Below are 27,875 nucleotides of genomic sequence, written 5' to 3'. Positions count from 1 at the left end.
GTCCATGGGGTCTCAAAGAATTGGACACAATTTAGCGACTAAACTTAATTTCCAAATACAGAATATAAGCCTTCATTTAACACATTCACATCTGATTATAGCACAATTTCTTTCTAGCCAGACAAATTTCCATCTTTTTATATTAAAGCTTAAAGGGAGATAGTTTATAGTTTGAACTTTAAGCCATACAACACTTTAAAACATAGTTAAGGAGTCATTAAAATCTTCAACCCAATCCCATTGCCAAGAGAGGCAATGCCAAAGAATGCTCAAAGTACCACACAATTGCACTCATCTCACATGCTAGTAAAGTGATGCCCAAAATTCTCCAAGCCAGGCTTCAGCAATACATGAACCGTGAAGTTTCAGATGTTCAAACTGGTTTTAGAAAAGGCAGAGGAACCAGAGATCAAATTACCAACATCTGCTGGATCATCGAAAAAGCGAGAGAGTTCCAGAAAAACATCTATTTCTGCTTTATTGACTATGACAAAGCCTTTGACTATGTGGATCATAAGAAACTGTGGAAAATTCTGAAAGAGATGGGAATACCAGCCCACATGACCTGCCTCTTGAGAAATGTGTATGCAGGTCAGGAAGCAAGGGTTAGAACTGGACATGGAACAACAGACTGGTTCCAAATAGGAAAAGGAGTACGTCAAGGCTGTATATTGTCACCCTGTTTATTTAACTTATATGCAGAGTACATCATGAGAAATGCTGGACTGGATGAAGCACAAGCTGGAATTAAGATTGCTGGGAGAAATATCAGTAACCTCAGATATGCAGATGACACCACCTTTATGGCAGAAAGTGAAGAAGAACTAAAGAGCCTCTTGATGAAAGTGAAAGTGGAGACTTAAAAAGTTGGCTTAAAGCTCAACATTCAGAAAACAGATCATGGCATCTGGTCCCATCACTTCATGGCAAATAGATGGGGAAACAGTGGAAACAGTGGCTGACTTTATTTTGGGGGGCTCCAAAATCACTGTAGATGGTGACTGCAGCCACGAAATTAAAAGACGCTTACTCCTTGGAAGGAAAGTTATGACCAACCTAGACAGCATATTCAAAAGCAGAGACATTACTTTGTCAACAAAGGTCCGTCTAGTCAAGGCTATGGTTTTTCCAGTGGTCATGTATGGATGTGAGAGTTGGACTATAAAGAAAGATGAGCGCCGAAGAATTGGTGCTTTTGAACTGTGGTGTTGGAGAAGACTCCTTCGAGTCCGTTGGACTGCAAGGAGATCCAACCAGTCCATCCCAAAGGAGATCAATCCTGGGTGTTCATTGGAAGGACTGATGTTGAAGCTGAAACTCCAATAATTTGGCCACCTAATGTGAAGAGCTGACTCATTTGAAAAGACCCTGATGCTGGGAAAGATTGAGGGCAGGAGGAGAAGGGGACTACAGAGATTGAGATGGATAGATGGCATCAAAATGGACATTAGTTTGGGTAAACTCTGGGAGTTGGTGATGGACAGGGAGGCCTGGCGTGCTGCAGTTCATGGGGTCGCAAAGAGTTGGACACGACTGAGTGACTGAACTGAACTGAAAATCTTCAAAGTTACACTGAATAGTTCCTGGAACCACAATATCCAACAGCCCTGGCTATCTGTACATATGACATCAAGATTCTAGGTCACTGATACATTCTTAAAACATAGAACAGTGATTATATAAATTAATCTGAATGCTCTGGGATTGCCTGTGTTGGGCTTCCCAGGTGGTATCAGCAGGTAAAAAAAAAAACCCATCTGCCAATGCAGGAGACCTAAGAGACATGGGTTCAATCCATGGGTGGGGAAGATCCCCTGGAGGAGGAAATGGTAACCCACTCCAGTATTCTTGCCTGGAGAGTCCCATGGACAGAGGAGCCTACAGTCCACAGGGTTGCACAAAGTCAGACATGACTGAGTGACTAAGCACAGTACACCAATATATGAATCCAGCAGGTCACAAACAGTGATGGACAATCTTCCCATCAATCAAACAATAAAGCATTTATTTAACACTGAACAGGAGATTTGGACTCATTACAACATAGCAGCACAAAATGAACATCTATGTCAACAAGCAGAGTACCTTGGTTAACATTCCTTCCAAGGTCCTTCTCTTCAGGTGGAGGGCACAGGGAGCGAAGTCCAAAGCAACTAAAACTTTTTCCCAGGAGAGAAAAATGTGTACACACTGGTTACCGTTGAGTTTCCCATATGTATCAGTTTGAGGAGGTGTTAACATTTATTTCAGAAATAAGAACTGTGGATGGGCAGGAAAACCTGTACTTCTACCAAGTTACACCTGTTTGCAGGTAAACACTCTTGAGTCTTCAACATGACAGTTGCTCAGTGTTCATAAGCAATACATTTACTATGAAAACCAGCACAATTTATAGAGAACTATGCTCAGTCGCTCAGTTGTGTCAAACCCTTTGCGACCCCATGGACTGTAGCCTGCCAGGCCAGGCTCCCCTGTCCATGGGATTCTCCAGGTAAGAATACTGGAGTGGGTTTCCATTTCCTTCTCCAATAAATAAAAGTAATTTAAATTATTGCTTAGTCATGTTTTCACATTTGGGTCTTTATTATGTAAACATATTAGCTTAGAACATAAAGGCAATATTAAGTCATTGGCAAAACATACAAACTTTGAACTTTTTTCTCATAAACATACTACTTATAAGCTGTATTGGACTATTTTCTCACGTGAATGCACTTGTGAATAACAGCATATACTTGTAAAATAGTTGTGAGGGCCTGGAGTACAGTCTGTGGCCGTAAAACAGAATTAACAAGACTATGTAAAGTTTAAATTCAAGATAATGATCTGAATAATACCTATGTTCTAGCTGCTTACACAGCTTGAATTTTCCACATTATGATTGAAAGCAAATGAGATTCACTTTTCAAAGTTAGTAGTTACATTCCTTTAAAGTATATTTACTCAGCTCCTAAGACAAAGACTGATTTGTCATGCTCAGTGTCCCTGTTATACAATGTGGAAAAATTATCACTACTTAAGGAACTATCATTTATTGGATTTCTTTTTTCTGTTAGGTGCTTCATACATAAATATTATAGCAAGTCCTCACAAGACTCCTGCAAAGTAGATATTGATATTCCCTCTTTACATTCAAGGAAGCCAAGCAGAGCCACCTAACTGGTCCAAGATCACACAATTAACAAGTGGCAGATCTGCGATTTCCAGCTGCTTCTAGAATGCCCCTAAAGTCCATGTTTTCTTCTATACTTTGCAACTTCAGCACTTCACCCCAAGGATCACAGGGAAAATAAAAGGAAATAAAAGCAAAAACAAAGTAACACAGGCAAGGTACTCTTGAAATTTCCTAAACATCAATTTCAACAAAGTTACGATATGAAGAAGAAAAAAATGTTATCAGCTTTCATAATTTACACCTTAATGCTTCATAAACTATATATTCTATTTTGTCACCCTTATATAGCTAGTTCAGGTTCTTAACAAGTGGGCCTTTTTTCTATTCCTCTTTTTTTTTGGCCTTGGAGTGTGGCTTGTGAGATCTTATTTCAAGGATCAGGAATTGAACCCAGGTCCCAGCAGTGAATGTACCAAGCTCTAACCACTGGAGCACCACGGAATTCCCAAGTGGGCATTTTTTGAGAGGCTTCGAATCCAGTATGGATCTTTCTGCTTGTGCTGGCAAAGGGTCAACCGAATTCTTCCTGACTATCGTGAAGGATGTCGCTTGCTTACTGTACCACCTCTCTGAGAGCTGAAAAAACCACCTTGCCAAGTTTCTGCCACATTCACTTACTCAGGTGAACATGTTAAGAATACCTGATACATTCAGAAGTGTGAGAAGACAAATGAAGGGGGGAACTATTCTCTAAAACGACTCATTTCAGAACATCTTTAAACAAGAAACTTCAATGCGTAATTTTAAGTCTTAAAAAAAAAACACATTAATATCCATGAAACCATTGCTCAGCTGGAGAAATAGACCAGTGTCTGACATTTACACATGCCTTCTTTCTTCTGATAACTTCCCCAATTGCTCAGTTGTTAAAAGAATCCGTCTGCAATGCAGGAGACCCTGGTTCCCGCGGGAGAAAGAACAGGCTACCTACTCCAGTATTCTTGGGCTTCCCTTGTGGCTCAGCTGCTAAAGCATCTGCCTGCAATGACCTGGGTTTGACCCCTGTGCTGGGAAGATCCCCTGGAGAAGGGAAAGGCTATCCATTTCAGTATTCTGGCCTGGACACAAACTGAGCGACTTTCACTTCTCTTTTGAATTTCTGCCTCCCCTTTTGAGGCAACTACTTCTGAATTTTGTGTAAACCATTACCTTATTTTAAAACTATTCTTAAAAATAATGGATGCCTAAACAATATCTTGGGGTTCCCAGGTAGCTCAAATGGTAAAGAATCTTCCTGCAATGTGGGAGACCTGGGTTTGATTCCTGGGTCAGGAAGATCCCCTGCAGAAGGGAATGGCTATCCACTCCAGTATTCTGGCCTGGAGAATTCCATGGACAGAGGAGCCTGGCAGGCTATCTAGTCCATGGGGTCACAAAGAGTTGGACATGACTGAGTAATTAACACTTTCTTTCAAGTAGTATTTCAGCTTCAGCTTTTTAACTTCAGCAAAAAGGGCTTCATACTATATATAATCTAAGCCTTTCACTCAATATTGCATTTTCTAAGATTTCTTTGGTGGCTCAGACCATAAGGAATCTGCCTGGAGTGTCAGAGACTGGGGTTTTATCCCTGGGTCAGAAAGATCCCCTGGAGAGGGAATGGCAACCCACTCCAGTATTCTTGCCTGGAGAATTCCATGGACAGAGGAGCCTCACAGGTTACAGTCCATGGGGTTGCAAAGAGTTGGACACGACTGAACGACTAACACACTTTCACTCAAAACTGCATTTTCTAAGATGTATCCATACTGTAGTGTGTCAGATCAGATCAGATCAGTCGCTCAGTCGTGTCCAACTCTTTGCGACCCCATGAATCGCAACACGCCAGGCCTCCCTGTCCATCACCAACTCCCGGAGTTCACTCAGACTCACGTCCATCGAGTCAGTGATGCCATCCAGCCATCTCATCCTCTGTCGTCCCCTTCTCCTCCTGCCCCAAATCCCTCCCAGCATCAGAGTCTTTTCCAGTGAGTCAACTCTTCACATGAGGTGGCCAAAGTACTGGAGTTTCAGCTTTAGCATCATTCCTTCCAAAGAAATCCCAGGGCTGATCTCCTTCAGAATGGACTGGTTGGATCTCCCTGCAGTCCAAGGGACTCTCAAGAGTCTTCTCCAACACCACAGTTCAAAAGCATCAATTCTTCACTGCTCAGCCTTCTTCACAGTCCAACTCTCACATCCACCCATGACCACAGGAAAAACCATAGCCTTGACTAGACGAACCTTTGTTGGCAAAGTAATGTTTCTGCTTTTGAATATGCTATCTAGGTTGGTCATAACGTAAGCGTCTTTTAATTTCACGGCTGCAGTCACCATCTGCAGTGATTTTGGAGCCCAGAAAAATAAAGTCTGACACTGTTTCCACTGTTTCCCCATCTAATTCCCATGAAGTGATGGGACCGGATGCCATGATCTTCGTTTTCTGAATGTTAAAGCCAACTTTTTCACTCTCCACTTTCACTTTCATCAAGAGGCTTTTTAGTTCCTTTCCACTTCACCACCATAAGGGTGGTGTCATCTGCATATCTGAGGTTATTGACATTTCTCCCGGCAATCCCGATTCCAGCCTGTGCTTCCTCCAGTCCAGTGTTTCTCATGATGTACTCTGCATATAAGTTAAATAAGCAGGGTGACAATATACAGCCTTGACGAACTCCTTTTCCTATTTGGAACCAGTCCGTTGTTCCATGTCCAGTTCTAACTGTTGCTTCCTGACCTGCATACAGATTTCTCAAGAGGCAGGTCAGGTGGTCTGGTAGTCCCATCTCTTTCAGAATTTTCCACAGTTTCTTATGATCCACACAGTCAAAGGCTTTGTCATAGTCAATAAAGCAGAAATAGATGTTTTTCTGGAACTCTCTTGCTTTTTCCATGATCCAGTGGATGTTGGCAATTTGATCTCTGGTTCCTCTGCCTTTTCTAAAACCAGCTTGAACATCAGGAAGTTCATGGTTCACATATTGCTGAAGCCTGGCTTAGAGAATTTTGAGCATTTCTTTGCTAGCATGTGAGATGAGTGCAATTGTGTGGTAGTTTGAGCATTCTTTGGCATTGCGTTTCTTTGGGATTGGAATGAAAACTGACCTTTTCCAGTCCAGTGGGCACTGCTGAGTTTTCCAAATTTGCTGGTATATTGAGTGCAGCACTTTCACAGCATCATCTTTCAGGATTTAGAATAGCTCAACTGGAATTCCATCACCTCCACTAGCTTTGTTCGTAGTGATGCTTTCTAAGGCCCACTTGACTTCACATTCCAGGATGTCTGGCTCTAGGTGAGTGATCACACCATTGTAATTATCTGGGTCATGAAGATCTTTTTTGTACAGTTCTTCTGTGTATTCTTGCCATCTCTTCTTAATATCTTCATACTGTAGTGTGTAGCTGTACTTTACCTTTCGGGCTGCTGATTACAAGGTAATAGTCCATTCTATATATAAACAGTTTTTTATCCATTTTCACACTGGTGAGCATTTGGCTTATTTCTAGTAAGTTTTCATTTTTAAATGATATTATTTAGATGCTTTTCAGAAATAGATTTCTGGTAGGTATGCCAATTCCTCTCCAACAGCTTTGAAGGTAAGAGACCACTTCACTTATTCCTTTTATAGTTAGCTGACTACTCCTATTACGGAGTTCCTATTCTACACACAATAGTGCTTCTTAAAATCAGTCAACTTGTGCAACTAAATCAGTTTGTGAAGCTCACAAGTTCTGTTTCCCAAGGCTTCCTGGGTCATGGTTTTACAATTTAAGAAGAAAAGTCTTACCTTCCCTCAAATTTCACTAGTTGCTGTGAGCACAAAAGTGTTTTTCTCAATGAATTATCATCATGATGACACGTGGGAAAGACCAGATGTTTCTGCTAAATTATAAGATTATCCAATTGAATGATCATGACTTTGTCACATGCTCCCATCCTCCCTCCACTTCCTTCCCTCTCACAGACAAAGCTCCGTTATATCTACTGCTGATGTTGAGATTGCTGCAAGTTTAGGTTTATACATTTGGCAAGCTCAGTACTACTTGGTTAGATATTAGCCAAGAATGATATTATATACAATGAGTAACCTGAGAAGCTGAGTCATGACGGCCAGACTCTGACTGCCAAACACCACCAGGAGTAATATTATAATGCACATTTTTCTTGTTAAAATTAACCAACACAAGACAAAAATAACTCCTGCCATAATAACTAAAGTGGGCTTCATTGCTAAGTGGCAGGAGGTAATAATTTACAGATGTAAAGCTACCAACTGCTTGGTAGCCCATCTTGAGAAATTTATCCTATCTCAAGTCATTCAAATATTAAAAAGGAAATAAATAACTAGCTTCAAGACCACAGGCTCTGTAAGAACTTGGCCTGTTTTGCAAACCACTACACACTTGCTTAAAACAGTACCTTCCCAATACCAGACTCTCAGTAGATACTTGTTGGTATAGATATGAAACTTTAAAGTACTCTATATTTTTGCAATGGTGTATTTCCACCCTCCTGTTTCACTTCAGTCATGAAAACCCCAAGTTCTAGAAAATCAAGCTATATTTATGCCCCAAAAGACACTTCATTCTAACACAGGCTTTATTCATTTATACATAACAAATTCAATCATTTAACAAGTATTGTTGTTGTTCAGTCGTTCAGTTGTGCCGACTCTGTGACCACGGGGACTGTAGCATGCCAGGCTTCCCTGTCCTTCACTATCTCCTGGAGTTTGCTCAAACTCATGTCCATTGAGTCGATGACGCCATACAATGTATAAGGTATTATGTGCTAGGCACTATGGATATGAAGAAAGAACAAAGGCAAAGACAAGAAACAGAAAATTATGGGCGTTTAAGGACTTCCGAAGTCCCTGTGACACATGTGGCTAATTCAGTGTTACTTACATATATAACTGTTTTTTCTATCACACTGGTATCTTGTGAATTTCACATTCATTTTTTTTTTTAAGCAAATAGGGCTTTGCTGGGCAGAACAAGAAACTTGAGGGCCACTGCTGCCTAAGGAGGAGCCTCCAGTTTGGAATGTGATTCCAGTTATGGGAGACAGTGAAGGAGGCTGAGAGCACATGGACTCAAGTCAGAATGCCCACAGTGAATCCTAGTCCACCACTTAGAAGCTGAGTAACCTTGGCAAAGTATTTGTTTCGGCGCCCGTTTCTTCACTGACAAAATGGGGATACTCCTATTAACTACTTCAGAGTTAGATGAAATAACGTAAGTAAAATGCTCAGCATGGCACTTTGCACAAAGCAGACAGTCAGTACATGGCAGCCATTATTATCATTTCACAAGTGATTCTGCCTTTGAGAGTTCTGGGAAAAAAAAGAGGAAGGGGATATATGTATATACATAGCTGATTCATGCTGTTGTACAGCTGAAACTAACACAACACTGTAAAGCAATTATACTCTAATATAAACAAAAACCTATCATCACATGAAATAAGAGTCAGTAAGGATCAATGTTCAAGGGACTAAGGTAGAGGAAAGTAAAAAGGTGATCTTAGCAAAGGGTATGGTGGGGTAACTCTTGAGGCTTGAGGAAGGAAGAGGAGAGGGGTCAGAGTTTTACCAAGCCTCCACATCTGGTGACTGTATCTCCTAAGTTCATTAAAAAAAGGCAGGGGAAGCAGATAAACGTCTGTGGAGAGTCCCTAAAAAGATTGTATGGTTAGAGACAGGAACCTCATTTTAAAAGGCAACACGCTGAACCAATTAATTTATTCTGCTTCCTATGTGCCACTTGTCACAGTCTGCCAATCTCTCCTTTCCTTATGGATTGTGAGGTTTCAAAACTTCCCACCTCTGCCCCACCGTTCACGCCACTCACCCGACACATGCGGAGTTTCATGTCCACTCCGTATACAGCAAGTCTAGAACCACACACTTAAGATGTTCTTTGCAAAGAGTATGATCTTGGCCCAGCAGCGCCTGATTCCTGATCTGTTATGTTTTAGGAAGACTATGAATCAACTTTGCACAGTTATTCAAATAGCTACAGTAGAGGGCATGACCATATTGATACGTACCCTCTCAAGTACCACTGCTTTTGTAAATCTAAAAGCATTTCTTTTCACATAATTTCAAATCAATTCTTTAATGCTTTGGTATACTATTAAATTATTCCCAGAATAAATTTAAAAGCTCATATTTGAGCTACTTTGCACTGTAGAAGAGATTATAATGTTAATAACACTTGTATAGAAATGTGACAGCTGTGATATTCTGCAAAGTTCATTAAAATGGGATTCTACTTTTATTTATGATGGCTACCAGTTGCCTGTGCAATGACAGAGAAGCAGCATGTCTTTTATGCAACTTGTTTAATTATTTCAGGAATTTTCAAAAATATTAGCTGACAAGGAGTTATCATTTCATCCAGTTAATAAGGCTAAACTCTTATCATCATCCACCTAGACTTTTTACTACCTATGACCTACACTAGAAACATATGTTCTCTTAGCTTCTGAAGGTGGGAGGGAGGTTGAAGCAGGAGGGGCCGTGTGTATACCTATGGCTGATTCATGTTGATGTATGGCAGAAACCAACACAATATCGTAAAGCAATTATCCTCCAATTAAAAATAAATAAATTTTAAAAAGTCACAAAGGGAAAAAGATGTGAGACAAAATACATTCTGGTGAACATGTTCGGCCAATACTATTCTTTCAGTCTGAAAAGCTGCTTTCTTTGTCGCCTTTCCTCTGCTGTCTCTCCTACCCAGCAACTTTTTTTACTGCCCTCTCTCCAAACTGGTTTCTTTAGGGCCTTGGTGAGGGAGCATACTGTGATTAACTCATGAGCTTTGGATACTCAGACTATTCAGGAATGTGAATTCATTCTCTATCCTTCAGTTTAAAAAAAAAAGCAATATATACAAATATTGAATTATCAAGTTGTGTACCTGAAACTAACATAATATGTCAATAATAGGTACCAAGGGAGGATGGGTGGGGAGAGGGTTAGATTGGGGGTTTGGGACTGACATGTATACACTGCCATATTTATAGCAGATAGTCAACAAGGACCTACTGTGCAGCACACGGAACTCTGCTCAATATTCTGTAATCATCTAAATGGGAAAAGAATTTGAAAAACAACAGATACATGTATACATATAACTGAATCACTCTGCTGTATACCAGAAACTAACACAACATTGTTAATCAACTATGCTGCTAAGTCGCTTCAGTCGTGTCCGACTCTGTGCGACCCCATAGACGGCAGCCCACCAGGCTTCCCCGTTCCTGGGATTCTCCAGGCAAGAACACTGGAGTGGGCTTCCATTTAAAATTAAAAATGTCAATTATACCTCAGTAAAAACAGAAAACAAAACAAAACACACATACTTCTAGGGACAGGGTCAGAAATCTCTGTTAACAAGACCTCCAGGTGAATCTGATGTGTGCTGATATTTGAGATAAGACTCCCTAAAACCAAAAAATCAGTATCTCCAGAATATAATCTTCTAAATCCAAGGTTACTATCAGAATTTATTTTACGTAATAGTTTCGATCAGGCACTTAAGAGATTGAGTCAAATACTCCGATGACAAACATCTGTTGCACCCATCTGTTTCCCTGTATGAATTCTATATGCACTACTCCTCCTCCCCATTTTTTATTTTCAGCTTTCATTGTTAAGTGAGTGGTTTTGTGTATTGGCTCTTCTATCTGATGGAAATTCTAAGAAATACCTCATAAATATAACCCCCTAAACTGGTAACTACTGATACATGTGAAGTTTTTGCCTGCCTGCCTAGCACATAAAAATATTCTATTCATAGAAATGGTAGTCACTAAGTACCACAACTATCTTGCTAGTTACGTTCTTTATTCATAATTGTCTGGGTTATAGAACTACAGTAAAATTTTTGTCATCTAATGAACAGCCTTTTAGGATTCTATAGTATCTAAAATGAAGCTAAGATCAGAACTAAGAAATAAGAAAACTCTGAATGAATGAACCCACGATTATCACTAGCAAAGCAGCCAAAACAAAGTCAAAGGCTCAGAGATTACATCTAATATTCTGAAACTGTTGCTTTGTCTATTAAGAGCCTAACAGGAGTTTTTGATAATGCCAGGCCAGAAGAGTAGGTAAAAGAAAAGAAAGCAGGCAGAAAAGAAGGGGAGAAGATGGCTGGGGAGACAACTGTGACAGTCCAGGCAGCAGTGGTGATGAAAGTTACATCAGCAAGGCAAGAGGCAGACAGCTAATTTAGTCATGAGGCAGGAACTGGGGCACAACCCAGTGCCTGAAATGCTCAGGATCCCAGGGCATTTCAACTGTGTGTAGAAAGGACGCATCTATTTAGTAATTTATTTACTAATAAATAAATTAGTATTTATTTATTAGTAATAGATACTACGATTTAGTAATTTAGGTTAATTTATTACTAAATAGTAATAATTTTAGTAATAGATTACGTAATAGATTTAATAATAGATTACGATTTAGTAAGAGATACTCTTAAGGACTAAACTGGAAAAGGGCATGGCAACCCACTCCAGTATTCTTACCTGGAAAATCCCATGGATAGAAGAGGCTGGCAGGCTACAGTCCATGGAGTCGCAAAGAATCAGACAGGACTCAGCAACTGAGCAAGGTCAAGAATTAAACTACAGGTCTCTGGTAGTCACCAAGCTACAAACAATTATACACTGAAGATGCTGCATTTCTGAGGTTTTCCCCCTTTTCTTACGAGTCCTTATAGCTGCCATTTGACAAAATGGCATTTAATGAATCAGAAAGTGGCTGCTTGCATTCTGAACACAGTTGGAAAAGAGCTGATGGTTATAGATTTGTGAATCACAAGGCTGTAAAGAAAGGCACTGCTTTTACATTGATTATAACAAAAGGCTGTCTTTTTAAAAGTCACAAATCAAGCAGAAACCTACTAATGAGGTGAATGTGCAAAACTTTTCCATTCTGATGGCTGGACCCTTCCCTTCGTACCTCTGCATTTGGGGCAGAGGCCTCTATATTTGCAAAACCAGAAAAAGTACTTTTGTCTTTTCAAAGTTTAAAAAGCAAACAGCAGATGAACTGATTAATGTGTATTCAACTCCTAACCAGGTATAATGTTTTCTATAGTACTGTTAAACAATGAAAAAAGGAGAGAGACATAATAATAGAAATATCCATGTTGAATAAACTAAAGTCAGTGAATACATACATATACAAATAATGTATATATGCACACACACACACACACATATATATATAATATATATATATATCTTTATACAGTAAATGTGTGTACGAAACTGGGAACATAAAATTGACTTTCTCCCCTTAAATACACATTCATGGTTTTATACGTAAATGAGAAAGTTCCTTCCCTAAATCATGGACTCTTAAAGCGCATCTGTGAGAAACAGCTGAATGCTTCTAGAAGCCTCGTCCTCTGCACTTTGCAGGGCTCAACCAAGGCATTCACTGTTACGTATACTCAACTTTGAAGTGGGTAGTCATAGTAACGCTGCCAGTCCTCCCCAAGGCTTTTTCTCCCCTCTTTCTATTCCTTTCCTAGCCCTCCTCCCATCTCAAAACAGCATACACAAATACAGAAAGCTGCTTCTATGAAAGTGTGACTTTTTTTGTACACTGCTGTACTCGAGAGAGTAAATGGCAGAGATGTGGGCTATTTGCATGACACTGCCTTAAACACAAATGTCTGTGGTGGATCTGGGAGCTGAAAGAGGAAAAGAGCTGTCAGTAGAAGCTGATAACCATGCAGATGGCAGGAGTGCCTTTTCCTTCCGACTAAGGAAGGAGAAGCCATCTCTTGTCCATTCTGTCCACCCATAAGACATCTCAAAAGTTAAGATGGAAAAGGAAGGCATTAAAAGTGTTATTGGTGTGCCCTTGGCACAGAAAGCCAAACTCTGATCATAGGTGTTTGAAACAAGGTATGGGTTTATTTGCAGGATGCCAAGCAAGCAAAATGGGCAGCTCATGCTGACAAGACCTGAACTCCTGGATGGCTTTCAGCAAGAGGAGAGGGTCACAGGATGCGTGATCAGCTCAAGAACCTTCTTCTGATTGGCTGATAACATGCTTATGCTTCAGGAATCTCAACTTTCTGGTTCCAACCAGTCTGGGGTCTACAATGCTTGACATCTACGTGTGGTGGACATCTTCCACCTGGGTGGGGGTCTTAGTTTCTACAGAACAATTCAAAGGTGTATGTCAGATTGTTATCTATATCCCTTCAGGAGAAACTAGGAATCCTGTGACTCGACAGTCCTCTTCATTAACCTGTCCTTGGCTTGAGGCTACTCTTTGGCACTCAGGAAAAGCCTGAGTCTAAAGTCTTTTTTTTTTTTTTACAAGTAAGAAATGGGGGACACAGAATGACTTTTGTTCCTGGAAAGGCCCCACAGGGTCCTGCTTGGTTTCAATCCCCCCCTTTCTTTGATACTCTTTAATCCTGAGGGGAACAGTTGTGGGACAAGAAAGAGATTGAAGTCTTCAATAGAGGGTTTAACCAAAAACTCGGCATAAGAATTGTGTTTTAGGGGGACTTGGTTTCAAAAGTATTGGGCTGTGGCATGCAAGAAGCTCCTTCTCAGAGAGCTGATGAAAAATTGGAATGAACAGTCATACGCCAAGGGGGAGAATGCCCCATGCAATATGAACACACACAGTTGTGTGAATGCATGCAAAAGTTCTGCAAGAAAACTCACCAAACTCAAAGGTGGTATTCTCTGATAATAAACTATGGTGTTGATGGAAGAAGCCGGGGGACAGGAGGGCTTGAGGGCCCACAAAGAGGAAAGTTCACTTCGTGCTCAATGTACTTTTTTATTTTTTTTGTGCTCAGTGTACTTTTGCACTATAAAACATTTAAAGAGTAAGAACAGATGCATGCATTACTTGTAATTTTTATTAAAAAAAAAAAGGCATGGTAGAATTTTGAGACTTAAAAGCTAGAAGCATAAAAATTTAGCAGATTACTAGCACACAGAGTCAGACTGGCACATCAGAAAAGTTTCATATTGCATTTAAGCTCATTGAGTTCTTTTATAGACCGTATATCCTGCAAGATTTTACATTGAAACCTTATATATCATGATTCCTACACAGTTTAGGCTACTTCCTCTGCACACATTTTTGCTATTCTTCATCGGTGTCATTTACAACAAAGCTCCTAAACTCAAACGTAAAGGTTAATTTTTTAAATTTCTGAGTACCGTCAAGATTTCTAAAATGGAGATAATAATACCTTAATAGACACCCTGTCAAAATTACTGTATATGTATACACTTCTGGCAAATACATTAGCAAGAGTTAAAAATTTGGTGTTGAAGAGGCAAATGTTCATTACTTGTTGAGGTTGAGTCTAAGTACTGCCCTGGTAACTGAAGTGAGAAGTCTTCTAAAAACAGTTGGTCTGAGGTTGCTCAAATAAGGAATCAGAAGACCCCAGGTTCTGATGTCCAAGTACATTAGACAAAGCAATACTGCACTGACTCTACAGAGTAGCAACAAGGAAGTATTTTTATTAATATCTAGGGTATTCCTTCTTCCAAGTTTGTGTATTCTAAAGTATATATTAAAATAACAGATAAAAATAAAAACAGTACAAAATAAGAACCACTTGAAGACAATTTTATAGTTGAATAATGTAAGTTATCAGTGATCTTTTACAATATAAACTGTCCCTCAGTGACTGGTCTATAAAAAGTGTTAAGTGGGACACATATTTCCCCAATAATTTTTCTGGGTATTTACACACGTATAAACTATTTCAGAAATTAAAGGACAGGAGAACTTTATGTGTGGACAAATCATGCCACATATCTACTATCGTAAGGTAGAGACCAAGGAATCACAGTTACAAAATTTAAGCTTTAAATTCTCACTGCTGATCTTGATCAAGCTAAGGCCCCAATTTTCTGAAAATACTTAAAAAAAAAAAAAAAAAAAAAGTCAGCCCTTATAAGAGGAAGGAATCAAATAAATCAATGAAATTCAGGTAATGCCCATAACAGATACTGGCCAATAATTGAAAAATTTTTTCTACATTACACCTTCTACCACAACTGTTACACAGAGTTATAAAGAACTGAGGGGAGGATCTTCTTCATTCTACAATGACTGGTTAATAAGCGGTATACAAAAATACAGTTTTAGGAAGAAGAAGGCAGTGCTTAAAGAACAAATCAGAAAGCAGATTCCTTAGAAAATGAAAACTAGTGTTGAGAATATTCTTACCTTCACCTCCTCTACTTATAAAAAGACTCATTTCTGACAATATTAGACACTCCCTTTTGGAGATTAGTGGATTACTGCAACACCCAAAGGAAGATTTTACTAAAACTCTTAGTCAATGGTTAGTGTTGGCCCCCATTCTAGGTAAGTAAAACAGAGAAGCTAACAAAGGACTCCCTCCAGGAGAACCCAATGGACCCTAGTTTGGAGAAGAACCATCCAATCACGTCTGCTCTTCGCTCAAAGAGCGTTGGGCTCGGTAGGCAGAATCTGGTCAACTTCATTCCTTCTCTCACACTGTTACTTAGGACAAATCACTTAAACACACTGATTTTCAGCTTCCTCACCTGAAAAAGCGGCATACTGAATTATAGCGATGTGAGGGTTAACTACGATCATAGCAGCACAGGCACACAGAAAATATTCAACTAATGTTAATCTTTTTCTAGGGGACGGATCAGAGGGAGAAAGGGCAATGTCAGGGTTTCTTGGCAGTGCAGAACAGTTAAAGGGTTTGCTTTGGTGCTAAAAAAGAAATTTCTAGCTATGAGACAGACCTGAGACAGAGATAGACTGATTCTCTCTTCGCCTTAGGCAAGTCTCCCTTTTCAGAACTCATACAAGCCAAGTTTTCGGCAATTATTTCAGGTCTTGTATCCTCAGTCACATTTTCACACTCTTAAGATCCTGTCGTCTTAAACCAGACTTCACACTGCCGCAAGTCTTGTGTACACACTGCCTACTCTAGGACCGCGCTCACTAGCAAGGAGCGCCAGACATTTTTGGACCGATCCAGCACAAAGTGGGTCCTCTGCATTCAGAGGGCTCCGGTGACAGTGTTCTTAAAAAGGTGGAGGCCTCTTCCTGTCAAACGAGATCATCCCAAGAGGTGCCCTCCCCAAGCCACACTTTCCCTTCTCATCACCCCGGCGCACAGTTCCTGATTTCTCTTCCCACTGTGGGAGGACGGATCTGTGATATTTACGGGTGTAGACTGAACGCTCGTAAAAAATTCAGTGGTCCAACCGAGGCCACGCGGGCGGCGGCAGCAGCGCAGCAGCCACACCTACTCGGCGGCCGCGGCGCTGGGAGCCCGTACCCGGCTGACCTGCCCGGCGGCCCAGGCTCCGGGCGCCGCCCCCTCCTCGACTCTTCCCGGGACGACTCCCACCCGAAACCCGGGGCTGCGATCCGCGAGCACGTGGGAGGCTGGCAAGGACGAACGCCCGGCCCGGGAGGGGAGTGGTGGGGAGGCCGGGCGGGAGCCTGAGGCCTGGGGAGACTCGGAGGTAAACAGTCCGGCGCCCGGACCGCGGCCGTCCCCCTCACCCCCGCCACCCCTGCACCCCCGGACGCGAGCTTCCGGAGAGCAGCCCCCAGCGCCCCTGCCTCCCCGCTGGCCCGGCGCCCCGCTCCGCTCCGGGGAGCCTGCGGGAGGCGGAGCTCTGCGCAGCCTGACTGACCCTTCCGGCCGAGGCCCCCCTTCCCTGCCGGCATCTCCCTTCCCCGCCGCCACTCACGGTGTTTGCCGCCGCCGCCGCCGCCCCCGCTCGGGTAGTTCAGCAGCAGGAAGGGCAGCGGGGAGCCCGGCGACGGCGGCGTCCTCCAGGAGCGCTGCTGCTGCGGCGGCGGGCGCACTACGAAGCCGGCGCCTCCATCTCCCGGGTAGAGCAGGAAGAAGGGGGCGGCCACCGGAGAGCCGGGCTCCGATTGCCCCGCGGGGGAGGCCAGCGGCGGCCCCGCCTCGTCCTCCCGGTCCGCGCCCCCGGCTGGAGCGCGGCGCGGCTCCTCCGGCCGCTGCTTCCCACCCCTCGCCGGCTCCTCGCTACAACTTTCCGCGCCGGCGGTGGGCGGCGGCGAGGTCTCAGCCATGCTGGCTCCTTCGTTCGCCGCCGCCTCCGACTCGCGCCCAGACCTGGGCGGGGGAGCAGAGGGTCACGGCGGGCAGCCGCCGCCCCGTCCCGTCCGCGCCGCTGCCCCCTTTCTCCTGGGTTACGGCCCGGCGTCCGGGCCCTGCCACTTCGTCTACGGCCCGCCCCGCCGGGGTCCGAGCCAGCTGGAGGGCCGGCCCCGCCCGACGGCGCGGTCTCCCTACCGGCCGCCTCCTCCCGCCCGCCCCTCCCGCTCCGGCCCCGGGCCTGCGGCGCGGCTCCCCTAGGGGGCGACCTCCTCCTCTTCCCAGTGCCCACCTTCCGCCCGGCTCCCGCGGCGCTGAGCTCCCTCCCGACCCGGGGGTGGAGACGGCGCCGGGAGCCCGGTCCTTACCCGCCCCCGGCACGGCCCTCCTAAGCGGTCAGGTGTGTGTACCCCCGGTGCTTGAACGATGGGAGACCCGGCGAAATAGCTGGCGGCGCTTGTGTGTGTAACCGCCCAACTTTATCAGTAGCAAGGAGGCACAAAGATCTGGGTTGAAAAAGAGGCGAAAGCTAATTTTAAATAGGAACCTACCCGCTCCCCCCACCCTCTTATTAAACTGTACCGTTTGCCTTGCACACACTATAACTTGAACCGTTCATTCAAGGTTTTGATTTATGAGCTTTTTATGTGAGAAACCAGAGGTGGGTGTCCACCTTCCCCCACCTCTATTGTTCGCTGTCATGTGCCCTGTATAAAAATCTTGTATTTGCTTTAACTCCCTGGTTTTCCGGTGTTTCCGGTGCGCATGAATGCGTTTTAAACCAAACAGCTTAGAATTTATATGACAAGCATCTATTACAGGTCGACAGTTTTCACTTTCATATCGCCCGTGTCTCGCTAGTAATTGGCCACTGTTGCTTTATCTTGAATATTTGAATCAACGATTACTGATCCAGTAATTCCCATAAATAAACATTTCCTTTTTGAATAAGACAATTTCCAGTTACTATTGTTATTCCTTACGCTAGATTCCTTGAACGTGCCCGAGTATTTCCCAGCTGTTTAGCTTTGTGTTCCGGCTGCAAAATGCTGGCATAGAATCCATGTTGACTCGTAATTAAAAATCACTGTTGTGTAACGTTTTGTCCACCTGATTTTCCTTCTTTCTCTGGTCTGCCTTTCCCTCTGTCGTTATCCCTCTCTGAAAGGGAAAGTAAACCTTTTTATTATTGTTATTCTCTGAAAATCATCTTGAAATTACAAGAAATTATCGTGAGACTTCTAATACTATCACCAAATCTTCTGAACAAAACATTTTAAAAGGAGGTATTTATAAGAAGCGAACTTCAAGAAGTTAGTAGTTTTTCAGTTTCTGGCATTTTCCTGACCTGTTGATTCCAGTGCTACTGCCTACTTAAATTATTTGTCCTGTGAACCTGGATTCCTGTTCTGGTATAGGGTGAAATAATTGTTATTATTAACTATGTATTATTGTTTTATTAAAACAGCCTACAACCTGCAGTAATAAAAACAAAATGGGGGAAAGCGTCTTCATCCTATTTTGTAGCATTTTGGAATTTTGCTGGGCCTTTGCTTTTCAGTCTGAGGGTGGAGTCTTGGTAAAAAATAAAATTGCCTTTTAGGAATTATAAACTATAATGCCTTGAAGAGAAAAACTATAACATTCCAGATATAGGATTTTATTACCCGTCTTTAATTGCCTTTTTTTTTTAGTTGAAATATAGTTGATTTACAATGTTGTGCTCATTTCTTCTGTATAACAAAGTGGTCCCTAACTGGCTCTCTTACCATGTTTTTGCATGCAGAAATTTATAAGTATCATATTCTTGTCAGGTTCCTTCACAAAGATATTTTGCAGTTTTTCAGTAAAGAATTTAACAAGAATATATACCAATCCCATTGTAGGTAGAAGAAAAGAGATCAGACTTTTGAGAAAGGCCAGTTGTAGCCAAAGGAGTCACCAAGTTAACAAACTATAAAATGTTATCTAGTCTAAATTACCAGCTTTCTCCTTTCCAGTTAGCCACGTTACCTACGGTGTTAGAAACGTTGACATGCTATGGAACCTTGCGGTATATTGAGTCTTTTGTGCCTCTTTACTTTTAAAACAGTTCTATTTATGCTTTATGTCATCAATTACAATGAATTAGCTAAAAGAGTTCACCATGTACATTCTATATACAATGAATATAGAAAATCAGCTGACATATGAGTCCTTTAAAATTTACAGGCAAGGCTGTTTATAGGGATTTTCTTTAAAGGTGGATGATATTCAGGTTCCTAGTTTCTTATGCTTTTAGCTTTTGGTTCAATATTATAATCACAGCTCTACATAAGGTTCAGAGACATAAAGGGCTGAGTTAGCTGGAACATTTAGGGACGCTCAGGTTATAAAATGAGGCTAATCTTGATGTTCCTTTATGAAGTGAACAACTTCCTATACTGTTTTAAAATCCAAGCCACTGTAAGAATCAAGTTCTATTAATTTTGCTGTGAAATAAAGCAAAAGGTGTTTTTCAATTTTATTTGCATTTTGTTTTTAGTTATTCATGTTCAGTTTTCTGAAACCCTTTGGTGATCTTAAGGATGACACAGAATATATTAAAAATTTTATAAGATCAATGTCATAGATGTTCTTTTAGGCTAAGCTTTTTAGAACTGTGATTGGAAAAAAGATATCACTTGGGAAGGGATGATATTCTTTTTCAAATTTCAGTCTTCTCAAATTTACTGAGACTTGTTTTGTAGCTTAGCACGTGATCTATCCCGTATGTACTTGAAAAGAATGTATATTCTGCTGTTTTCATAAGGAATCTTCTATAAATAGCTATTAAGTTTATCTGTACCAATGTGTCATTTAAGGCCATTGTTTCCTTATTGATTTTCTGTCTGGATGTTCTGTCAATTGATGTGAAATTCCCCCTGGTGCTGCTGCTGCTGCTAAGTCGCTTCAGTCCTGTCCGACTCTGTGCGACCCCATAGATGGCAGCCCACCAGGCTTCCCCGTCCCTGGGATTCTCCAGGCAAGAACACTGGAGTGGGTTGCCATTTCCTTCTCCAATGCATGAAAGTGAAAGATGAAAGCGAAGTCGCTCAGTCGTGTTCAACTCTTATCGACCCCGTGGACTGGAGCCTAATAGGTTCCTCCGTCCATGGGATTTTCCAGGCAAGAGTATTGGAGTGGGGTGCCATTGCCTTCTCCGAAAATTCCCCCTAATGGGTGTTAAATTCCCCCTAGTATTATTGTATTATTGTCAGTTTTTCACTTTATATGTTGATATTTGCATTATATATCTAGGTGCTCCTATGTTGGGTGCATATATATTTATAATTGTTACATCTTGTTGGATTGATTCCTTTATCATACTGAACGTCCTTCTCTGCAGTCTTTGCTTTAAAGTCTATTTTGTCTGATATAGGTGTTGCTGCCCTAGCTGTCTTTTAATTTCCATTTGAATGGAATACCTTTTCCATTCTCACACTTTCAGTACATGTATGTGAGATAATTTTCTTTCATACTTTTTATATTTGTAGTAGTAGCAGCCTTTTCTTTTCGGCTTAGAGAAGTCCCTTTAAGGTTTCTTTTAAAGCTGGTTTCAGTTCAGTTCAGTTCAGTCGCTCAGTCGTGTCCGACTCTTTGCGACCCCATGAATTGCAGCACGCCAGGCCTCCCTGTCCATCACCAACTCCCTGAGTTCACCCAGACTCACGTCCATCGAGTCAGTGATGCCATCCAGCCATCTCATCCTCTGTCGTCCCCTTCTCCTCCTGCCTCCAATCCCTCCCAGCATCAGAGTCTTTTCCAATGAGTCAGCTCTTCGCATGAGGTGGCCAAAGTCCTGGAGTTTCAGCTTTAGCATCATTCCTTCCAAAGAACACCCAGAACACCCAGGACTGAACACCACAGTTCAAAAGCATCAATTCTTCGGCGCTCAGCTTTCTTCACAGTCCAACTCTCACATCCATACATGACCACAGGAAAAACCATAGCCTTGACTAGACGGACCTTTGTTGGCAAAGTAATGTCTCTGCTTTTGAATATGCTGTCTAGGTTGGTCATAACTTTCCTTCCAAGGAGTAAGAGTCTTTTAACTTCATGGCTGCAGTCACCATCTGCAGTGATTTTGGAGCCCCCAAAAATAAAGTCTGACGCTATTTCCACTGTTTCCCCATCTATTTCCCAGTGGTGGTGAACTCTGTTAGCTATTGCTTGTCTGTTAAATTCTATCTGTTCTTCAAGTCTGAATGATAACTTTTCTGGGTAGAGTATTCTTGGTTGTAGGTTTGTGTGCGTGTGCGTGTGTGTGTGCCTTCTGGCTTGCAAAGGTTTTGTTGAAAAACTTTACAGCCTTATGAAAGTCCCCTTGTATGTACCTAGTTGCTTTTCTCCTGCTGCTTTTAAGATTCTCTCTTCATCTTTAATTCCGGGGATTTTAATTTTAATGTGCCTTTGTTTGGACCTCTTTGGGCCTATCATGTTTGGGACTCTGTATTTCCTGCACCTGAATATCTGTTTGCTTACCCAGGTTAGGGTAGTTTTCAGCTATTATTTCTTCAAGTAAGTTCTCTGCCCCTTTCTCTTCTTCTGGGATGCTTATAAAAGTATGCTTGATGCTGTCATAGAGGTCTCTTAAAATATTCTCATTTTTAAAACACTTTTTTTCTGTTCAGCTTGAGTAACACTACTCTAGATCACTCATCCATTTCTCTATATCATCTGATCTACTGTTGATTCCTTCTAGTATATTTTTATTTCAGTTATTATCTTCTTCAGCTCTGTTTGAGCCTTCTGTATGTTTTCTCTTTGTTAAAATTCTCACTGTGTTCATCTATCCTCCTCCCCAGTTCGGTGAGCATCTCTGTGGTCTTATCTTGAACTCTTTATCAGGTTGGTGGCTTCCCTGGTGGTTCAGACGGCAGAGTCTGCCTGCTAATTCAGGAGACCTGGGTTTGATCCCTGGGTCAGGAAGATCACCTGGAGAAGTAAATAGCAACCCACTCCAGTATTCTTCTCTGGAGAATCCCATGGACAGAGGAGCCTGGCAAGCTACAGTTCATGGGCACATGTTCGAGCAACTAACACACAGACACACACACACACTTTATTAGGTTTGTTGTTTATCTCTACTTCATTTAGTTTTTTCTGAGGTTATGCCTCTTTGTTTGGAACATATGCCTCTGTCTCATTTTGCTCAACTCCCTATGCTTATTTCCTATGTGTCAGGTAGGTTGTTAAATTTCCTGATCTTGTTATTTATTTATTTTTTGGCTTTGTAGTAAAGCTTGTGGAATTCGGTTCCCCCATCAGGGGTTGAATCCAGGCTGTGACAGTGAAGGCGCCAAATCCTAACCACTGGACACCAGGGAGCTCCCTACATTTCCTGATCTCAGAGAAGTGGCGTTCTGTAAAAGAAACCCTGTGAAGTCCAACAACATGCTCCCCTCTGGTCACCAGAGCGCTCTAGTGGTGCCCACTCCACGTAGACTGTGTGTGCCCTTCTTTTGTGGTAAATGACTCCTGCTGGCCCCCGGCCCATTCGGCTGCAAGGCTGTGTCTTGTGCTGCGGCTGCTGTGGCCCGCTATAAGGCAGGGCTGGGTCTCTGGTGCTAATAAGCTAGAGGGAGGATTCCAAAGTTGAACTTAACAGCACTGGTGTTATCACAGTAGAACAAGCTCCCCGAATGGTTGCTGCCAGTGTCTTTATCTCAAAGGGAAGTCCCAGTTGCCTCCTGCCTCACCAAGGTTTGAGCCTCACTAACTGGGTTTGATCCAGTTCATTTCAGACTATTGCCTCTGTGCTGGGACTTGGAACATGTGAGATATTGCACATGCCCTTTAAGAGTCCAGTCTGTTTGCTATAAGCCTCTGGCTCTACTGAACATAAGCCCTGCTGGTTTTCAAAGCCAGAAATGCTGGGGGCTAATCTTCCTGATCCATGACAACCAGGCTGGGGAGCTTGGTGCAAGCCTCAGACTCCTCACTCTTTGGGGAAAGACCTCTGTGATTAAAATATTCCTCTTGTTTGTGGGTCACCAGACCCAGGGGATGTGGGTCCTGACTATACTGCATGTCTACCCTCCCTGTCTCACTGTGGCTCCTTCTTTATGTCTTTAGTTGTGGGAAATCTTCTCTGCTAATCTTAAGGTTGTTCTCCTAGGTCACTACTCTTTAAGTAGTTGTAACTTTCCTATGTCTTGGAGGTGACTTCAAGGTCTTCCCACTTGTACCAACTGCCTGCCCCTCTTATGAGCACTACTTTGAATGCAGTACTCTTATTAAGAGTACAATGGACTCTAAAGAAATATATTTCTCTTACACAATATATTTGTGTGTCACTCAGTTATGTCCAACTCTTGAACCCATTGATTCATGACCCCATTGCCTATATCCCACCAGCTCCTCTGTCCATGGAATTTTTGGGGGCAAGAATACAGGAGTGGGTTGCCATTTCCTCCTCCAGGGGATCTTCCCAACCCAGGGATCTTCCCAACCCAGGGATCAAACCTGCATCTCCTGCACTGGCAGGCAGATTCTTTACCACTGTGCCACTTGGAAAACCCAAGCAATATATTTAATCAAGATCAAACAATGGCCCTTTTCTTTGGGTGGTAGAAATATGGATGTATTTTTCCATTTTTCTACTTTTCTGCATTTTTAAGAAGTTTATAATGAATATATTACTTTTATAATAGAAAATAAAATGTTGAATGACTGTTTTATTAATAGATTGATAATTATATCTTTTTAATGATCTATTCACAGCAAAATTATGTTGAGTATACTGTGGAACTCGAGAGGCACCCTAGAGGAGCTTATCATTATTTTGTGTCTATTTAGATTTTCAATATCTTAATAGAACTGCTGAAACTACGTGGCTACTTGCTTTTGCTGACCTTTGTTGCTTTGCTTTGTGGCTTTTCCCACACTTTGTTCCAATTTTCATTCTTTTTTTCCAAGTTTCCTTAGAAATTTCTCTCAAATCTTTCCTTGAATCTGTCCTCTTTAATTGAAATTTTCGTCTCTTCTTGCCTGTGTTATTGCAAAGGACTCCTAGCTGGTTTTTATCCCCCTATTTTTAATCTAACTCCATTGGTGTACAGCAGTTAGAATGAGTAATTTCCTTTTCTGAATGTTGATCTAATTATGTTGGACTGATTCTTAAAAGGCCTCCCCAGACAGCCATTTTGCTTTTTTGCATTTCTTTTCCATGGGGATGGTCTTGATCCCTGTCTCCTCTACAATGTCACAAACTTCATTCCACAGTTCATCAGGCACTCTATCAGATCTAGGCCCTTACATCTATTTCTCTCTTCCACTGTATAATCATAAGGGATTTGATTTAGGTCATACCTGAATGGTCTAGTGGTTTTCCCTACTTTCTTTAATTTCAGTCTGAATTTGGTAATAAGGAGTTTATGATCTGAGCCATAGTCAGCTCCGGTCTTGTTTTTGTTGACTGTATAGAGCTTCTCCAAATTCGGCTGCAAAGAATATAATCAATCTGATTTCGGTGTTTACCATCTGGTGATGTCCATGTGTAGAGTCTTCTCTTGTGTTGTTGGAAGAGGGTGTTTGCTATGACCAGTGTGTTCTCTAGGCAAAACTCTATTAGTCTTTGCCCTGCTTCATTCCGTATTCCAAGGCCAAATTTGCCTGTTCCTCCAGGTGTTTCTTGACTTCCTACTTTTGCATTCCAGTGCCCTATAATGAAAAGGACATCTTTTTTGGGTATTAGTTCTAAAAGGTCTTGTAGGTCTTCATAGAACTGTTCAACTTCAGCTTCTTTAGCGTTACTGGTTGGGGCATAGACTTGGATTACTGTGATACTGAATGGTTTCCCTTGGAAATGAACAGAGATCATTCTGTCGTTTTTGAGATTGCATCCAAGTACTGCATTTCGGACTCTTTTGTTGACCATGATGGCTACTCCATTTCTTCTGAGGGATTCCTGCCCGCAGTAGTAGATATAATGGTCATCTGAGTTAAATTCACCCATTCCAGTCCATTTTAGTTCGCTGATTCCTAGAATGTCGACATTCACTCTTGCCATCTCTTGTTTGACCACTTCCAATTTGCATTGATTCATGGACGTGACATTCCAGGTTCGTATGCAATATTTATCTTTACAGCATCGGACCTTGCTTCTATCACCAGTCATATCCATAGCTGGGTATTGTTTTTGCTTTGGCTCCATCCCTTCATTCTTTCTGGAGTTATTTCTCCACTGATCTCCAGTAGCATATTGGGCCCCTACTGACCTGGGGAGTTCCTCTTTCAGTATCCTATCATTTTGCCTTTTCATACTGTTCATGGGGTTCTCAAGGCAAGAATACTGAAGTGGTTTGCCATTCCCTTCTCCAGTGGACCACATTCTGTTAGATCTCTCCACCATGACCTGCCCGTCTTGGGTGGCCCCATGGGCACGGCTTAGTTTCATTGAGTTAGACAAGGCTATGGTCCTAGTGTGATTAGATTGACTAGTTTTCTGTGAGTATGGTTTCAGTGTGTCTGCTCTCTGATGCCCTCTTGCAACACCTACCATCTTACTTGGGTTTCTCTTACCTTGGGCGTGGGGTATCTCTTCACGGCTGCTCCAGCAAAGCACAGCCACTGCTCCTTACCTTGGACGAGGGGTATCTCCTCACCACCACCCTTCCTGACCTTCAACGTGGGATAGCTCCTCTAGGCCCTCCTGTGCCCGCGCAGCCACTGCTCCTTGGACATGGGGGAAAAGAAATGCAAAAAAGCAAAATGGCTGTCTGGGGAGGCCTTACAAATAGCTGTGAAAAGAAGAGAAGTGAAAAGCAAAGGAGAAAAGGAAAGATATAAGCATCTGAATGCAGAGTTCCAAAGAATAGCAAGAAGAGATAAGAAAGCCTTCCTCAGCGATCAATGCAAAGAAATAGAGGAAAACAACAGAATGGGAAAGACTAGAGATCTCTTCAAGAAAATTAGAGATACCAAGGGAACATTTCATGCAAAGATGGGCTCGATAAAGGACAGAAATGGTATGGACCTAACAGAAGCAGAAGATATTAAGGAGAGGTGCCAAGAATACACAGAAGAACTGTACAAAAAAGATCTTCACGACCCAGATAATCATGATGGTGTGATCACTGACCTAAAGCCAGACATCCTGGAATGTGAAGTTAAGTGGGCCTTAGAAAACATCACTATGAACAAAGCTAGTGGAGGTGATGGAATTCCAGTTGAGCTATTCCAAATCCTGAAAGATGATGGTGTGAAAGTGCTGCACTCAATATGCCAGCAAACGTGGAAAACTCAGCAGTGGCCACAGGACTGGAAAAGGTCAGTTTTCATTCCAATCCCAACGAAAGGCAATGCCAAAGAATGCTCAAACTACCACACAATTGCACTCATCTCACATGCTAGTAAAATAATGCTCAAAATTCTCCAAGCCAGGCTCAGCAATATGTGAACCGTGAACTTCCTGATGTTCAAGCTGGTTTTAGAAAAGGCAGAGGAACCAGAGATCAAATTGCCAACATCCACTGGATCATGGAAAAAGCAAGAGAGTTCCAGAAAAACATCTATTTCTGCTTTATTGACTATGACAAAGCCTTTGACTGTGTGGATCACAAGAAACTGTGGAAAATTCTGAAAGAGATGGGAATTCCAGACCACCTGACCTGCCTCTTGAGAAATCTGTATGCAGGTCAGGAAGCAACAGTTAGAACTGGACATGGAACAACAGACTGGTTCCAGATAGGAAAAGGAGAACTTCAAGGCTGTATATTATCACCCTGCTTATTTAACTTCTATGCAGAGTACATCATGAGAAACGCTGGACTGGAAGAAACACAAGCTGGAATCAAGATTTCTGGGAGAAATATCAATAACCTCAGATATGCAGATGACACCACCCTTATGGCAGAAAGTGAAGAGGAACTCAAAAGCCTCTTGATGAAAGTGAACGTGGAGAGTGAAAAAGTTGGCTTTAAGCTCAACATTCGGGAAAATAAGATCATAACATCCAGTCCCATCACTTCATGGGAAATAGATGGGGAAACAGTGGAAACAGCGTCAGACTTTATTTTTTTGGGCTCCAAAATCACTGCAGATGGTGAATGCAGCCAGGAAATTAAAAGATGCTTACTCCTTGGAAGGAAAGTTATGACCAACCTAGATAGCATACTGAAAAGCAGAGAGAGAGATTACTTTGCCAACAAAGGTCCGTCTAGTCAAGGCTATGGTTTTTCCTGTGGTCATGTATGGATGTGAGAGTTGGACTGTGAAGGCTGAGGGCTGAAGAATTAATGCTTTTATTTATTTATTTTTTAATTTATTTATTTATTTTATTTGACTCTACTTGGTCTTAGTGGTGTCATGTGGGATCTAGTTCCTTGACCAGGAATTGAACCCAGGCCCCCCGCACTGGCAGCATGAAGTCTTAGCCGCTGGACCACCAGGGAAGTCCCAGAATTAATGCTTTTGAACTGTGGTGTTGGGGAAGACTCTTGAGAGTCCCTTGGACTGCAAGGAGATCCAACCAGTCCATTCTGAAGGAGATCAGCCCTGGGATTTCTTTGGAAGGAATGATGCTAAAGCTGAAACTCCAGTACTTTGGCCACCTCATGGG

At 42.2% G+C, this 27,875-nt stretch overlaps 1 protein-coding gene across 10 annotated transcripts in view; it reads right to left on the bottom strand.

The window, feature by feature from the left end:
- The window catches only part of RUFY3 (RUN and FYVE domain containing 3), a 92,837-nt gene extending 75,369 nt beyond the window's left edge, over window positions 1-17,468 (bottom strand). For 5 of the 10 annotated variants that reach the window (XR_009737050.1, XM_061420406.1, XM_061420408.1 and 2 more), the window contains exon 1: window positions 16,917-17,468. Coding sequence is in view for 9 of the 10 variants with exons in the window: in XM_061420406.1 (XP_061276390.1) it covers window positions 16,917-17,268 (352 nt within the window). In the remaining variant the exon portion in view is untranslated. The remainder of the gene's footprint in view (window positions 1-16,916) is intronic. The other 5 variants (XM_061420409.1, XM_061420403.1, XM_061420400.1 and 2 more) reach the window with 3 other exon arrangements.
- Between the last annotated feature and the right edge of the window lie 10,407 nt (window positions 17,469-27,875).

The sequence above is a fragment of the Bos javanicus genome, chromosome 6, assembly GCF_032452875.1.
Source record: "Bos javanicus breed banteng chromosome 6, ARS-OSU_banteng_1.0, whole genome shotgun sequence".
Lineage (NCBI taxonomy): Eukaryota > Metazoa > Chordata > Mammalia > Artiodactyla > Bovidae > Bos > Bos javanicus.
This window is presented reverse-complemented; position numbering and strand designations above follow the sequence as displayed.